Below are 17,918 nucleotides of genomic sequence, written 5' to 3'. Positions count from 1 at the left end.
AAGCGAAGGGAGTAGCGGGATGGTTGCATGATGTTATAAGTTCAGATAGGCAGGGAGGAGCTACACCGTGGATGCATTTGAAGGTGAGAAGGAGAACTTTGTATTCAATCCGGGACCTGATGGGCAGCCAGTTCAGTTGACGTAGGATAGGTTTCATGTGACAGAACTTGGATGAACCTGTTGCAAGTCTGGCGGTGGCATTTTGAATTCGCTGTAGTTTCTCAATGTGAGTTGCAGTGGCACCATAGAATAGACCATTACAGTAATCCAATCGGCTGGTGATGAAGGCATGGATTAGAGTGAGTAGTGACTTCTGATCAAGATATTTGTGAATTCGGCGGATGTTGTGAATGTGGAAGGCTGCCTTGCATGTCATCAGGACATGTCGATTCATGGTCATGTTTGAATCAAACATGCAACCCAAGTTCTTGACATGAGATACAGGGAGGATATCAGCATTGCCGATCCTGATGTGGGGGATGTTGATCTTCTGCAGTTGCTGACGTGTGCCAATGATGAGGAACTCAGTCTTATCATCGTTGATCAGCAATTTATTCTTTATCATCCAAGATCGAATATCACTAAGACAAGACTCCATCAAACTCCTAGGAAGATTTGACTTACAGATCATCTGTAGTTTGCTGCATGTTATCTATACTATTAAAGCCGTAACCCATGAGGTTTCAATCTTGGATTGAAATTAGAAGGTCCAGTGGGATGGCATCCTTGTGGAATTCAACACGGTTGTGTCGTTTCAGACGTCGGGTTGCAAGTCTACAAAACCCTGACCCGAACTCCCTCTTACGAGTTGTCTGATTGGCTGGAGTCACGAGCGATATCTCCTTACACGTGTGGTTGTCTGGTGTTGATATGGACCACCTGTTGGTCTAAGGGGGAAGCTGTAGGCTGCACACAGAGCCACCTCTGTGGTTGTCTGGTTTTGATATGGGCCACATGTTGGTCTAAGGGGGGAAGCCGTAGGCTGCACACAGAGCCACCTCTTTTAGGTTTGAAGTGGGTGGCAACCTCGGACTCCCATTAACATTCCAGAGTGACTCATTGATGTTTCGCAGAGGGGTAACCCTGTACCATTGGTGGTACAGTGCATATGTCATCCCCTACACACAGAACGTATACACGCAAAAGTTGCAACATTTTCAAGAAGGAAGTGAATACATTACTGATTCTTTTCATTAGATTTTACCATTTAAACCTTCAAAAGAGTACATGAAATTACCGTTTAGGAATAGTATGCTTTCATAGTTACGAACTTTGTGAAACATCAACGGCTGTTTTTAAGCTGTAAACAAACACTCCATTGGTCAAAGTTCTGAAGCAACAAAATTGTTAGAACGCAGTTTGGTCAGGACTCAGGATGTACATTCTGCCAAATCCGTGTTTTGTATTAAGCAATCGGCCGTTAGGTTTTGTTAACGAAAGAGCCCTCATGTGCGGCTGAATCGGGTACTACATTTTTACAAATTTCTCCATACAAAATTAACACAACTGGCCTACAAACCCTTAAAAAAACAAGGCAAATGTTTTCTGAAAGTGAAATAAGTGAGAGGATGTAGGAGTAGTTATTAAAGACCAATAAAATTACCATTTCTATGGGTTCAAGAGATAATTATGATAACATATTAAATTGGATGTTTTATCAGGGGACTTCGTCACGCGGGGCGCGCGCCCCGGCGGATGTTGACCAGAAAGTTTACTTGAGAATTATTTGATATGAGAACAAACTAAAAATTAATGAGGCCGACTCTCTGTTACCCCTCAAAAGCGGTGGTAAAAACAGTAGTTTAGATATCTGTTGCACAGCATGTTCCGAAAACTCGCTTTATTCTGTACTCCGACAACTTTGTTTGCGTCGGTTGGACATACGCTCGATAATCACTTTGAATTGGGCCTTAAAATCGTGTAATCGTTATTGGAAACAAAGCAAAAAAAACATTCAACATATTATAGCAACCAATCATTAAATGTATTTATTTTCAATACAATTTTGCAGAAAATTGACTTTGTCGTTAAAGTGTTCCGGGCCGTCCATACCAACTGGCGCGTTTAAAAAAAATTTTTATCCGCTGTTTACCAGAACTTCTTCATTTTCAGTCAAATAAACTATTAGGAGTTTGTTTTAAAGAAGGTTACCACTTTCATATAAGCCTTTTTAGTCGGATATCTCCTCTTCTATTAGCAGCGGTGATTATTGTTAAGGGGGGGGGGGGGGGAGACCAGACCTAGACCACTCAAATCGGTGGCTGTCGGTGACTATGGATTTGTGCGGAGGGAATCAAATGCTGATTCCAAATTCATCGTTTTATACAATTTGTCTGATCGGCTCATCTCCATACAAAGTTAACCAAACTGGATGTACAAACCCTCAAAATAACAAGGCAAATGTTTCACACAGTTCGTAACTATGAAAGCAGTTTTGGCAGGACTCGGGATGTACATGTTGCCAAGTGTAATTGAATTATACCCAATGTGCTCAACACAATAAAATAAGTGTGTCATTATACCAATGTACGTGTTATATTTTTAGTCGACTACGCGTTATTACCCTTATAGTCAGGCATGCAACTCTTCCGCGTTTCCGCGGAATTCAGCGTTTTTTTTTGTTTTTTCACGTTAAAAAAACCCCCAAAAGTACTTGTGTCACGGTGTAAGGGAATGCGGCGTATGTGTGTAAACATTGGGTGTGTTCGATTAGCTTCCCCGTGTCGACCCCGCGGTGCTCATTCGGGTGAGCCGCCCCTGACAAGAGCTAATCAAACGATCACACTCGCACTCTAGACGTCAGCCTCAAGTGACCCAATCCACAAGCAGGGCACTGGGGCTGACCCGGGTGAGCCCCTGGAATGACGTTTTTTTTTAAGCCTAATATATGCCTGGCATTAACAGTGTACAGCTATAATCATGTAATATAAGCCTAGTACATGCTAAAAATGCACCTAAGAGCATAATAAACCTCAACATTTTCTACGGTACCATTGTGGGTATCATGTCCCATGGCGTTTCGGCTGCCTCCAGAAACAAACACCAATTCCTTTAGTTGGAGAACGCAAGAGAGAAGGTGAGGAGGGGAGGCGACGTTTCACGATATGTTGTGCATGCTCAACATTTATCAAAATACAACATTAATGACAATTTTCCTTACAGATTATAAATACAATTTCTAATCCAATCCTACGAAATGAGTATTCCTGTAAGAACACCTCCCTTACCCCACATTACCTTTCACAACATTTGTAATACTAGAATCCTCCTCATCTAGCGGGGTGGGATCCCGCTAGTACTATTTAATGTCCTTTTCACTAGTCTCACTTCAACCCCCAAGTATTTTGGTTTTTGTTATTGCTTGATGGTAACTTGTGCCGATGCTTGTGTGGTTGCAATTGTAGTGTAAGTACTGGTAACTTGTTCCGATGCTTGTATGGTTGCTATTGTAGTATAAGTCATGAACTTTGTTTTGCTGGTTCATCTTCAAGCTGACTTTCGCCACTGATGTTTTGACACTCTGATCAGCTATTATGCCTGACTACATTGTTTGACAGAAGTGTGATGTCTTCAGCAAACAAAGCAGGCATGTGAATCTTCTGGTTTAACCGAAATTCTGTGTTTTTCCCCCCAAAAGAAGTAACCAATAAACAAGGCTAGTTTACAAGGCAAAGAATATAAAATTTTCACCAAAAATGGCAGATAATAACACTGGCAGATAAGTAGCGGAGATTGCTAAGTACATGTAGTTGCTCTTTTGCATGGTCTTGTTCTTCCTTAGAATTTGCCTTCCATATCAACTACCACTTAGTTCTTAGATGATTCCACTGTTGTGTCTCACCTCAATACACAATCGACTTTCAAAGTGTACCCCTCCAGGCTAGTCACTTAGCAGAAAAAATGCATATTATAAAATGAAAAGTAAACCATACTTTTTATAGCGTCTCACAAAAAAATGTTTCTAAGCACTTTGCACTAAAATTGAGTAATTAGTAAACTAAAGAGAGGTATTATTTTAGCATAGATTTGTAATATTTTTATTTATCGCGGTTTTTATGAAGTTTGGCAAGTTATTACACAATGTCGTTAAAGAATATGAGAATACAGTACAGCGAAGTTGGCATGGATGAAGGAGTTTTTGGAGGCGCTATGGGGTGCAGCAAGGAATTTGTTTGTCAGTAGAACTGGAGCGAAGGCTACAGCGAGGTTGGCATGGATGAAGGAGTTCTTGAAGGTATTGGGGTGCAGATGGTTGAGGGATTTGTTTGTCAGTAGAACTGGAGCGAAGGCTACAGCAAGGTTGGCATGGATGAAGGAGTTCTTGAAGGTATTGGGGTGCAGATGGTTGAGGGATTTGTTTGTCAGTAGAACTGGAGCGAAGGCTACAGCAAGGTTGGCATGGATGAAGGAGTTCTTGAAGGTATTGGGGTGCAGATGGTTGAGGGATTTGTTTGTCAGTAGAACTGGAGCGAAGGCTACAGCAAGGTTGGCATGGATGAAGGAGTTCTTGAAGGTATTGGGGTGCAGATGGTCGAGGGATTTGTTTGTCAGTAGAACTGGAGCAAAGGCTACAGCGAGGTTGACATGGATGAAGGAGTTCTTGAAGGTATTGGGGTGCAGATGGTCGAGGGATTTGTTTGTCAGTAGAACTGGAGCAAAGGCTACAGCGAGGTTGACATGGATGAAGGAGTTCTTGAAGGTATTGGGGTGCAGATGGCCGAGGGATTTGTTTGTCAGTAGAACTGGAGCGAAGGCTACAGCGAGGTTGGCATGGATGAAGGAGTTATATGAGGCACTGGGGTGCAAATTGGTCGAGGGATTTGTATGTCAGTAGAGCTTGAGCAGGGCTACAGCGAGATTGGTATGGATGAAGGAGTTTATGGAGGCACTATGGGGTGCAGCAAGGGATTTGTATTTCAGAAAGAGGAGTTTGAATTCTATGCCATCAAAGACAGGTAAGAAATAAAGTGTACAGAGATTGGCGTGATATGTTGGCGGGGTGATGAGCCGGTGACAAGCCAAGCAGCAGAGTTTTTTATACGTTTGAGTTTTGATGGTTGGGAGATAATTGGCGATTGTGACAGTTGCCACTACTTTGACCTTTTGACGACAGTCAATTGCAGGCATGATATTCTTCTAGTTTGAATCAAAATTGACTATTTTGCTTTCAGAAAATCTACAGTTATGTTTGGATTTCCGACTTATTCTTTCGAAAAATCAGATGTTTTGATTTTCTGTCTTTTTTTATAGACAGAAAAACCTAAATTCCTCTCCTTGTTAAAACGCAGGCAATTGTTAATTTTCAGGTTTGATTTAGATGTCAAAAGTCAACTCTTTTGTGGAAAATGGTTTTGTAAAATAAACACAGTCGAGTAAGGGGCGAATTCAAAATTAAACAAGCAGGAATTCGGGGTAAATGTTCATTTCCCAGCAGCCTGTCACGCCCGACACTTCCCATTTGACAAGTTTTTGTTTTGTTTTTTTGTCTAGCTCTCACAGGGGCAGGCGTCTCCGAGGTAACGAGTTGTTATCCCGGGACAATTTCATGACGGCTTTTCAGACCCTCGTGGCCTCAATTTCCGGCCGACGTGAGGTTCAGAATTTTGCCCAACTGGGCCCGTACATCCAGCCTGACCATTCCTCTCACAGCCACCGTCCCGCACCTACCGCACACAATCTTACGTGGGGTTGTGCGGGACAGGATGGACGGTCACGCACTTGGGTACAAGGGCACCATCCCCGCTGGGGATCAGCCTGCACCCTTTGGGGTCCCTCGTGTTCGACCCTGACATGACTCTTTGACGTTTAGCTAAAGAAAAACAATACAAATTGTTATATTTAAGAGACAAATATACAATACAACCATAGGTATAATATTCTAGTCAAAACATGAAATATTTTTCTTCCCACAAACAGCATTGGTTTGGTCTGCCTAATTGGTATTTTTATTGTTTTTTTAACGGTATAAAGTTCAAAATGAAATTAAACTGGGGAACTGGTGTGATGGTTTGTTGTTTAATTTAATACTGTCTGTCCCGTAAATCATGCTGCCCTTGAAAATGTTAACTGTTCCTTTACTTTGTATTTTTTGGGGGCACACACGTGCCAATTAATGGCTTCTTGTAGAAGTTCATCTTTAAACCAGGGAAGCCCCATACCAAAGAACTGTTCCCCCTGTGGCCCTGCTTGTTTGCTTCTCCAATGTTAATTTTCGGTGGAGTTTTAGAAGAACTCTTTTTATTTTCACGATGAATCTCTTTTGAAACGGAAATAAAAGGTTGAACTTGTGACGGAACAAATTGTGGAGTGTCTGATAAAAGTGCACCTAGTCAACTGGCATGGTTCACTGAATATTGCACCATCTTTAAGATCACTGAAAGACTGAAAGTTTTGGTTAACAAACTGTATCAGATAGAATAACTTTCAAAAGGACTGTTTGTGCACCAAAACATTTGATGGTTAGTGACTTTATAAAAAATGAATGATCTGATTTGACCGGTGAATGCTAAACTCACTTTGACTGTTGGATGCTGATAAACAACAGAGCATTCGTTTACAAACTACCCTGAATGAGCCAGAATATAAAATGAATGGATTTCGGATGAAATTACCCGGGAAAACCTATAATAATTTCATTTCATTTCAGATACGTTTATTTTATGTCAACATCAATGATAACATTGTGATAACATTGTTCAGAAAACATATAATAACTTGTACTAAGGAAAACTTAATCCAGTTAATGAACAATAAATCAAAAATAGTTTGACATTAACATGTAGGAAAAAGAAGAAGCAAAAGTTAGACAAGGACAATTTACACAAAAACGTACACAAACAAACACCAGGGACATGGACATTATGCATGAGTGAGACTGGACAATACATACATGTAGATAAATATTAACTGAAAAAATAGGAAGTAAAAAAAAACAATTGTGTATTAAAATAAAAGAGATATATAATTATTAAAGCCATTGGACACTTTCGGTACATTAAGAAAAATTAAAAGTTCACAGATTTACAAACAACTTACAGGGTTTACAGAAGGTAATAATGAAAGACTTCTCTTAAAATATTATTCCATGAAATGCTTTACTTTTTGGGAAAACATTAAAACAATATAAATTCTCGATATTGAGAATTACGGATTTATTTTAAACACAATCATGTCATGACACGGCCGGTGAAATGTGCAGAAGCAAGGGTGGGTTTTACCATTATTTTCTCCCGACTCCGATGACCGATTGAGCCTTAAGTTTCACAGGTTTGTTATTTTACATAGAAGTTGTGATACACGAAGTGTGGCCCTTGGACATTACTGTTTACCGAAAGTGTCCAATGGCTTTAAGTGGTGTATAAATCAATCAAAATCTTCTTAAGGTTTTTACGAAAAGAAAAAACATTGACTGACTGTTTAAGTTCTGCATTAAGACTATTCCAGTAATGTAATTCCCTTTATGAAACACACTCTTTTAAAAAAACTCAGTTCTACTTTGTATAACAAAAAAGATTCCCTTTGGCTAAATCACGGGTCTGATGAGTGTGAACTGAAGCACTAGCTAAAAAGAACCCTTGAAGTTTATGTGGCAAGAAATTATGAGAGTGTTTAAACATAAAATTTGCTAAATTAAGAGAATGAATATCGCCAAGTTTTAAGATACTTGATGTGGCAAACAATGGGGAAGTATGTTCCAGATAACCTGCACCATGAATAATACGGATTACTTTTTCTGTAACAAAAACAATTTATTACAACCTGATGTAGATGAACCCCAGGCAAGAGAATCATAATTCAAATAAGGAAGCACAAAGGAGTTATAAAGGGTTACCAAAATGTGTTTGGGTAGAAACCATTTTAGTCTGCTCATGACTCCAACATTCATTGACACTTTAGTACACAAACTACTAATGTGATCATTCCAAGAGAGATTTTCATCAATAAAAATGCCAATGAATTTAGTGGATTTCACTTTGGATAAAATAACATTATTTAAAATGAGTGGAGCATCTTGATAATATGTGTGCTGTCTTGCTGAGAAAATAATATAATTTGTCTTGAGTAAATGAACACACAATCTATTCGACAAGAGCCATTTGAAACTTTGACAAGTTCAACATTCAAATCTTGAATGGCCTGATCAACATTCTGATGATTATACGATAAACTTGTATCATCTGCAAATAGACAGAATGAAAGCTTATCCGAAGAATTACAAATATCATCAACATAAATAATAAATAACAAAGGCCCTAGCACACTTCCCGGTGGGACTCCCACGTAATAGTTTTTTCAGCGGAATGATGTGAGTTATAGGAGACAACAAACTGCCTTCTTTTAAATAAGGCGCCTTGTCAAAACCTCCAAGCCGTACCATTCCGCGTGCATTCTGCGGGAATCAGCGGATTTTGACAACAAAAGAACCTGTAGCAACCGGGCAGGTCCATGGCCACGACGGCTCATTTACCTGTCAATAAACATGAATATTCCCGCGGCTTCGCGGAGCGACCGGTCGGCCATTGTGAGGTCCAGCTTATTAGCTGACCGGCGGAACCGCGGAGGAACGCAGAAGGTTAACCATGGCTTTAACTTTACAGATTAAAAAGCAAAGTGAGGGTGGATTTGTAACTAAAGCCCTGTTCGCATTGGACTTAATTTGGGTAAACTAACCGAGCCAATGGGTAACTTACCCATTTTAAGTCCAATGCGAACAGCCCAAGAAGTTTTCCTCCCAGGTAACTTACCCGAGCCCAACCTTGAATTTGTTAATAACATCAACAATTTCAAGCTCAGTAATGGGATTTAAATACAAGGAATGTGAACATCTGTCACCAAGAAAAAACCCAAACAAAGTGTCTGATTCCAGACAGCACTGTTCAAATGCGCATGTCAATATACAATGAAAAAGTAAACCAAAGAGAGGGAGGAATATTACCAATATTACAAATGCAAATATTACACGTATTGAGTTCTTTAGTATTAAATTTATGTATTCGTATTTTAGTCATATCAACAATGGTCATGAACACGACGACCTACAATAAAATATTGTTAGGTATATCGTTTTATTAGGTAAAATTGCTGTTCAGTGGCCATTTTTGACCTATAGAATACTTTGGTAGACAGATTCGAGACGTCTAAAATAGGAATATTTGGGCTTACCATTCATAATCTTAATTTGTTAATTTATCAGCAGAACATTTATTGGAGCAGCCAGGCAGTTGTCACTAATCCGATAATATCTTGCTGATGTAATCCCACACACAGATCTGGCCTTTTATTAAATTGCTCTTTGTATCCGCGGTCACCCATCCACGACCAAGTTGACTCAGCATGTGCAGACCGATATTCATGACTCTATTGTTCCTATGCAAGACTGTATTTACCCTGTTATACCTCGGGTGATTCTTAAAATGCCCCCGAGTTACCGCTTGTTTTATTTTAAATTCTTCCCTATTAATTAAAAAGGCTCATGATGAGGAACATGCATGCTTTACAAGTTCAAGTGGGGCAGGTGGTCTGGGTGTATCTTTAACATTCGGCAACATTATTCACCCATCAGTCACCTTTGCAGGCTTGGGTAACCAATGTCTCTGTTTCTTGATCTCAAAAAGCTAGAACAGAATTAAAGGTGCAAAGTTATCATAAGTGCCTATTTTTTTGCAGATACAAGCATTGTTTCTCCAACTCCTTTGATGTTTAGTTGTTGTCTATAAGTATCTCTGTAAAATTTCTTTATTTGACAGGTAGTTTAAATTTGTTGATTTTGATTGAAACTCTGCAGATTTTCTCATTTCCGGGAAGGCTCTCTTTGCTAGACTGTGGTTTTAATTCAAATAATGCTGATGCTATGGAGAAACTTTTGATGACATCAGCATCAGGTATGTTTTTGATTTTGTTTTTATGAAGTTAAGACAAAGTAGACATTGAAAGTTTGTCTTTGCACAATTTCTAGGTGTTTGGTGCGACAACAGATCAAAAAGTTAATTGATGTGAAATATTTAAAGCATCAAAAGGTCTACATTTCAACCTGAAGCTATTAAATAACGCCATCTACTTCACTCTACTTACCGGTAGAGTCGAATTACTAATTTGCATATTCCCTATGCCGCAAGGTGATATTGCTTAGACTTTCCTTATTCTGGATTCATTTACATTAAAACATGATCATTTTGCTTCACCATCCAGTTTTCCTTATACTGGTTTCAGTGATACTAAAATCGATTAACAAACAATAATCCTAAACAATTTTAATTTGTTACTGTGTTGGTTTTCCAATCATTCTTTTCAAGTCCTAATTTCCTTCAAATGGAATTTGTTCTACTTTTTACGTCAGTTGGACTCATGAATTATTCCGCAATCAGTGTCTTTTACAACATACTCATCATCACAGAGAAGTTCATCTCTGGAACATTGATTCAAACAATCTTTAACTTTAGTTCAACTCATCATGAATTATTCCAGATTCAGTTTCTTTTAAAACATAGACTAAAATTAACCCTTTTACAAAATCCTATTTTTACACAATCGTATTCAACTCCACAACATCAATTGCAAGTTGTCACGAATTGGATTGGTTTAGAGAACTTACTATTTGTAAAAAGTTAAGTTTGCGTTTCAGAGAAACAAGATTTTGGTTTTAATGGCCAATGGGCCTATAAAGTTTGTAGACTGCAGTTTCAAAAATGGGAGTTACGTAAGGTTAATAGAATCCTTTGATTGGCTGTTATTTATACGATAGTCTAGGCGGATTTCTGGAAAAAGTGACTGATTGAGGCATTTTGGGGTAAAAGTGCGGAACAACACTTTTTAACACATTTTTGGTGTGCTGAATCCGAAAAAAATGGTTCCCAAGCGAAATTTTGAGTTATTGACCATCTAATTTGCATAATCATGTTTTTGACCTTTTTGAACCATTTTAAGCAAACCTCTGTAACCAGGCAAGCAAAAATGACAAGCGATGAGTTTGTACCTAGATGTTGAAGGTCACAGAATAGGATTAAAACATTTCCAAAGTAATAAGTGGTAATTAATAATCATAAATATGCAAATTAGTGCCGCCATTACAGAAAAATCATTTTTCTTCAATATCTTGGTAACTAGGAAAGCAACGATGACAATTGCTATACCCATGTTTTGAAGATCTCAGAAAACGATTTAAAAAAAATTGAAGTTATTATTAGTGGTAAGCAATTTTAACAAAATGTATGCAGATTAGTGGCAGCCATAGCAGAAAAAATGAGTTTTCTCAACATCTCTGAAAAAAGGCAAATAACCATGATAAAGAAATGTTTTTACCTATGTTCTGAGGGTCAGGCAATGCATGTAATGTGTTCATTGGCAAGCCAGATGCTTATGCAACTGAACTGGTATAGCTACACGTGCTTATTATGCAAATCAACTAGTCTGACTACCAATACATTTCACCATTCATCACTTTTTGCTAAATCGATGCATCCCTGCAATAGAGTTTTTGCAAAACATTTGCATCTCTGATGCAGTTTTAGCAACGACAGTAAAGACAAACCCAGGAGAAGTATCCTCTTTTAAACAGGCTCCTACTGCTGGGTTTGATGCGCCAGACCCTGTTTTAAACTGATTGGCAGAGGTGTAAAAGGCAATTTTAAGGTAGAACTCCTCAGCCTAGACTGGTAGTCTACCTAGGAGAAGGACCTCCCTGACCACCATTCTGGGTAGGTAGAACTCCTCAGCCTAGATTGGTAGTCTACCTAGGAGAAGGGCCTCCCTGACCACCATTCTGGGTAGGTAGAACTCCTCAGCCTAGATTGGTAGTCTACGTAGGAGAAGGACCTCTCTGATCACCATCCAGGGTAGGTAGAACTCCTAAGCCTAGATTGGTAGTCTACCTAGGAGAAGGACCTCCCTGACCACCATTCTGGGTAGGTAGAACACATAAGCCTAGATTGCTACCTAGGAGAAGGACCACTCTGACCACCATCCTGGGCAGGTAAAACTCCAAAGCCTAGATTGGTAGTCTACTAAGGAGAAGGACCTCTCTGATCACCATCCTGGGTAGGTAGAACTCCTAAGCATAGATTGGTAGTCTAGAAGAAGGACCCCTCTGACTGCAAACTCCGGTTTGCAGGTAGAGCTCGTTACGTAACTAACGTACGTTCACATCCTAGTGCGGACAAGGGCAGCAACCAGGGTAGTCCTGAGAGGAGTGGTGCCCCCAAATCGTATTATAGCCTTTAAAGGAAGCTAATGGTAAATCGTATGGCAAAGCATTTACTTCCAGTCCCGAGAGTGGACAGGATCGATGCTGCGGACAGGTGTGCTGGCCAGGTCTTGGCCTGACAGAATGGCATTGGCCCCCCCCCCTTCCCGGAGGAGGTCATCCGACGACAGCACAAAGTCCAATGCGATCTGCGATACAGGAGGCCGGTCAATATGGCTTCCTTCAACAAACACAGTGAGGAAGGATGCGAGGGTCAGAGAGATGGACCATTGTGCAGTGATCTTGGCAGGAGTCATGAAGGGGATACCCTCCCCTCAATTCATTTTCATCATTGACGTGCTATCAGCAGACACAAGGTGGATCTTGGATTCACATTGATGCCAAGGAGATCGAGCCTCTATCCCGTAGTAGCCATGCCCGACCTCGACTTTGCTGATGACATCAGTCTCTTCTTTAACACCACAGCCCAGGCACAAGAACTTCCTACCAATGCTAGAAAGACAGGTGATTACATACAACCTCCAAGACCATGCACCCCTGTCCACATTAGAGGTTGAGCTTTGTCAGTGTCCTGATGAAAGATGCTGAGGCAGAGACCACAGCAGAGTGGGCTGCCTGCATAATGGACAGGGAGGCTGAGAGACGCCGCCGGAGATCCCGCCTGCCCGCGACATGATGATAGAGAGCAGGTTGTCCAGTTCACTTGCCGGTTGTCCTAAAGCATGTTGGGCTTCTGCCAAGTCCACTTCACTTGCTGAAAAGTTTGAATAAGGAGATGAGATAACTAAAGACAAACTTTGCTGAACTTACCAAAATGTCCTCCTGGAAAATGTCAATGAGCAAAACAAATTGCTGAAGTCGGAGAGTGCCAGCAGTGGGTATCACTGACCTCGACTGCACTGATGGCATTCTCTTCTACATGGCGGACTTGGCACGAGAATTACCTGCAGCTCCAATTTAGCAGAGTACTTCATATAAGAGAAGTTAAGATGTTAAATATGACTTCAGTTAAACTTAAGGAAGACCAAGGCGATGGCATTCATCTCGAAAGACGGTAAGGACTAAATGGCGCTTCCGCCATTGAGATGTTCAAGTACCTTAGTGCCCTCATATGATGGATTGAGCGACATAAAAGTGAGGAACTCTTTGGAATGGAAGGCCCTTCATTATGGCATTGGCGAGTGTGTGTGTGTAAGCGATCTGGTCTGACCAACAACACCAATATATTTCTTTTTGTGGCTTCAGTTGAGTCTGTACCTCTTTGATTTGATTCAAGATGTGAACTAGGAAAGATTGATGCACCCTGTTTAAATTTGATGCGTACTTCCTATATCAATCATTATTTGGTGAAATGTTCACTGCTCCATACCTGAGCTTCCTGAGCCCATGTACAATGGATGGGAACATGGTGACTCAGAACCACAGCCCATACTGATGTCAATGAGTCAAATCCCCAAAAGTTACCTGCTGGAAGATACTTTGTGTTCATGCCAGAAGTATGGGTTTCAATGCACATCAATGTGTGCATTTCAGCAACAGATTGGTGATGAAACTCGCTGTATGGCTACATGTTCCTAGGCAACAGCAGTTCATTCTATACCCAACTTAACATGAGGGACTGGTGAGTGACACCACTTGCTCTTTCGGCCTGTATTAGCATCAAGTAGTATTTCGGTGTAAAGTTAAGGGGCCTTAACATTAAGCATTCATTCATGAATTGTTATAAAATTCATTGGTAGTCATACTAGCTGATTTGCATAAATAAGCATTTTAAGCTATTTTACTAGCTTGTTTGCGTAAAAAGCATTGATCACATTGGTTCAGCCTCAGAACAAAGGAAAAACACTTTGTTTATCATGTTTGCTTGCCTAGCTACAGAGATATTGAAGAGAAATCATGTTTTTGTAATGGCGGCCACTAATTGGCATATTCATGAGTATTAATTAGCACTAATTACTTCAGAAATGTTTTAATCCTACTCTGTGACCTTCAACATATAGGTACTGACGCATCACTTGTCATTTTTGATTGTCATGTTACAGAGATTTGCTTAAAATGGTTCAAAAAGGTCAAAAATATGATTATGCAAATTAGATGGTCAAAAACTCAAAATTTCGCTTGGGAACCATTTTTTTCTTATTCAGCGCGCCTGAAATGTATTAAAAAGTTTGGTTCCCTGCTTTTACCCCAAAATGCCTCATTCACCTTAATTAGAGCTTTTTTTTCAGAAATCCGCCTAGACTACGAGTCCAGCAGCCGTTTTCACGAAACTTTACGCAACTGCGTAAGTCCACTTGCGCAACATTTATGGCATAAGTTGCACCACAAATTATGGTCGAGTTCCACCGATTTCACGTAAGTTATGCCACGCTGTAAGTGACGCAAGTCTGAAAGTTGCGCCACAAAAGTGGCGCAAGTCACGCACTCGATTTTATATTTTATTGCACATGTTAAAAAACTGCCATCCACCGTATTTTGCGTGGGTTAGAATGTAGCTTACGCTATTCCTGGGGCAGCGACGATAATTCAGTGTTGTCCAAAATATTTTTCATTCTTTCTTTAAGCGGAAACAATACAAAAACACACTAATCAGTCAATGGTTTCAAGTATGTTTTGCTTTGAAAAAAACCCAAAAACCCACGTTTATTAAGGAAATAAATACGATAAAATCGGGCACGATTTTCGGGGTCCTTGAGACCAGTGACTGTTGGTTGGAATTGCCACTATAAATACAATTTCAGTAAACACTTTCGTCACTCATAATTTTATTTGTCAATTATGAGCTCTCAAAACAAATCAAATACTTTCATACAAGACAGACAAGTCAAAACAAATTACATGTAGTTCATATGCATTTTTCAATTAAGTTTATTTTCATTTGTTTATTGATTGCAGAAAAATAGTACATGGCTTATTATTTTATTTATCTTTCAGTATTACCACTGTAACATAATTCAAGACCCATACCCCAGGCACCAAAAAATACACAAACAAATTGTATAAATAAAACTGATCAAGATTTTTTTTTAAACTACATGAAGTTATTAACTAAACTTGGTTCAGTGCCAAAATATATTTCCTTCTTTCATTTAGCGAAACAAAACAAACAATATTATTCCATGAAATACTTTACTTTTTTAGAAAACATTAAAACAATTATCAATTCTCGACATCGAGAATTACGGATTTAGAGTAAACACGTGTCATGACACGGCGAAACATGCAGAAACAAGGGTGGGTTTTCCCGTTATTTTCTCCCGACTCCGATGACCGATTGAGCCTAAATTTTCACAGGTTTGTTATTTTATATAAACTGCTCACAAAAAGTAAGGAAACTTTTTTCAATCCAGAATATTTGTTCTTATTTAACACTCTCTTTATATATGGTATATATCAATGCAAAGCTGAAGTGTTCCTCTTTAAAATGATACCACATTTGCAATGATGACATGTTGCTCGACTTGACCCTGATAATGAGACAAAGTCACAAATCAAATGTGCCAAAATTAACAATTTTGTGTTACTGTGTGAACAAACAATTGATACTGTAAATCAAACAAGCAAGACAAGTTACTGATCTTAAACCACTTTATTGAGACAAGAAGTTTGGTATAGAGCAAGACAACTTACTGATCTTAATACACTTTATTGAAGTTCAGTAACGAGTGGATGATCCGAAGGCGTTGATGACAGCATGGCACCTTCTTCTCATGCTGCACACAAGTCTTGTGATGGGCTGCTGAGGGATGGCGTTCCATTCTTGATTAAGGAACCTGGTTAGGTCAGCCACAGTTGATGTGTTGGTGGGTTTGGCACGGACAGCACGGCCAAGCTGGTCCCACAGATGTTCCATAGGATTCAGGTCTGGACTGTTAGCGGGCCAATCCATCCGGTGCACCCCAACAATGTTCAGGTAATCAGTCACCAGTCGGGCTCGATGGGGGCGAGCGTTGTCATCTTGAAAGATGGCATTTGGTCCAAGAGTTTGCAACTATGGGACTGCAATCGGCTGTAGAATATCGTCTCTGTATTTGGTACCGTTCAGGTTTCCAGCGACGACCACAAGTCTTGTTTTCCCAAACATGGATATGCCTCCCCACACCATCACGCTTCCGCCTCCAAATGATGTGACTCTATCAATGCAAGAATCAACATACCGTTCCCCAGGTCTTCTCCAAACTTTAACTCGACCATCCAAATCGCGCAAACAAAAGCGAGACTCATCTGAGAAGACAACATTTCTCCAACTTCTCAAGTTCCATGGCCGATGTTGGCGGCACCAACGAAGTCGATGGACACGATGCAGGGCTGTCATAGTGGGCTTTCGAGCTGCCATCCGTGCCTGTAAGTTTACTGCATGTAACCGATTTCTGATGGTCTGGACAGAAACACCTCTCTGGAAACGTCCACGAAACCTGTCTTGAAGAATCCTTGCAGAAATTCTCTGATTTCTTAGAGCGTTGCTGACAAGCAACCGGTCCTCCCGGGGAGTGGTCTTCTTGGGACGTCCACTTCGAGGTCGATCTTTGACATATCCGGTGGCTCTGAACTTTGTCATTAACTTAGAGATGGTACTTTTTGCAACTCCAAAAGCAGTTGCAACTTGATGTTGAGGAACCCCAGCTTCAAGTTGACCAATGGCACGGGCTCTCTCCAAATCTGTTAAACGTGCCATATTGAAACTGTAAAATCCTTACCGTGCTTCAGACAAAATTACAAGTTGTAGCAAGGCCTAATTCATCACTTACCTTCTTGACCTGGAGTCATTGTTAACCCATCAAACAAGGTGTTTTTCAGGAGATGAGGGTTAATTGTGTCGGGTGAAGCTCACTGGTGCAAATCTTTGTGTAAACCATTAATGGTCCTGAAAAGCTTGATTGGTTTGATTATTGAGCATTACCTATTGACCATTTAGCACAGATAACGGTAATTTTGGCACATTTGATTTGTGACTTTGCCTCATTGTTATTCGTGTAGCCAAGTTCAGCAACATGTAATTATTGCAAATGTGGTATCATTTTAAAGAGGAACAGTTCAGCTTTGCATTGATATATACCATATACAAAGAGAGTATTAAATAATAACAAATATACTGGATTGAAAAAAGTTTCCTTACTTTTTGTGAGCAGTTTATAAGTTGTGATACACGAAGTGTGGGCCTTTGGACAATACTGTTTACAGAAAGTGTCCAATGGCTTTAATTAAATTCAGTTTAATCTATAAACCTTCTTATATTTTCTGCGGCAAAATATATAACAGTTTGTTGATTTTTAAGTCGTCCAGTGACCACTGTAAAAAAAAAATTCAAGGCCCACCCTCCTAATCACAAACTTTAATTAAAACATAAAATTATGAAGAATTTTTTCAAAACTACAAGAAGATATTAGCTAAATTTGTAATCAACCACAAAGTTAGTCTTTTAAACACTTCAAAAGAATTTCACCCGAATATTTGGAGAGTAACAGTGGTCTCATTTTGATTAATTTAGTTGAAAGGATTTAAAGTTGTTAAGGAAATTTGTTTTATTAACAGTAAGGAATAAGATCGTTGAGAAATTGACCAACTTGTTTGAGATAATATTGGTAAACTTTATCTTTTGATTTGTGTATCTGTATAGCAAATTTATTTGTAACTAATAAGCTTACAATTCATTGTTGAAAAGGGCCCTTAGTTTAATTTCATTAGCTAATTTAAGTCTTTAAAGTAAAATTCCATTTTG

General features: G+C 39.5%; 1 protein-coding gene across 3 annotated transcripts in view; it reads left to right on the top strand.

Annotated features, from left to right (window-relative positions):
• Positions 1–17,918, top strand: part of LOC139941078 (protein FAM178B-like) — a 162,284-nt gene that overhangs the window by 59,986 nt on the left and 84,380 nt on the right. For all 3 annotated transcript variants that reach the window (XM_071937502.1, XM_071937500.1, XM_071937501.1), the window contains one exon: positions 9,785–9,881. In XM_071937502.1, the coding sequence (XP_071793603.1) occupies positions 9,785–9,881 (97 nt within the window). The remainder of the gene's footprint in view (positions 1–9,784; positions 9,882–17,918) is intronic.

This window comes from Asterias amurensis, chromosome 8, assembly GCF_032118995.1.
Source record: "Asterias amurensis chromosome 8, ASM3211899v1".
NCBI lineage: Eukaryota > Metazoa > Echinodermata > Asteroidea > Forcipulatida > Asteriidae > Asterias > Asterias amurensis.
Note: the sequence above shows the minus strand (reverse complement) of the source record. Positions and strands in the feature narration are given on the sequence as shown.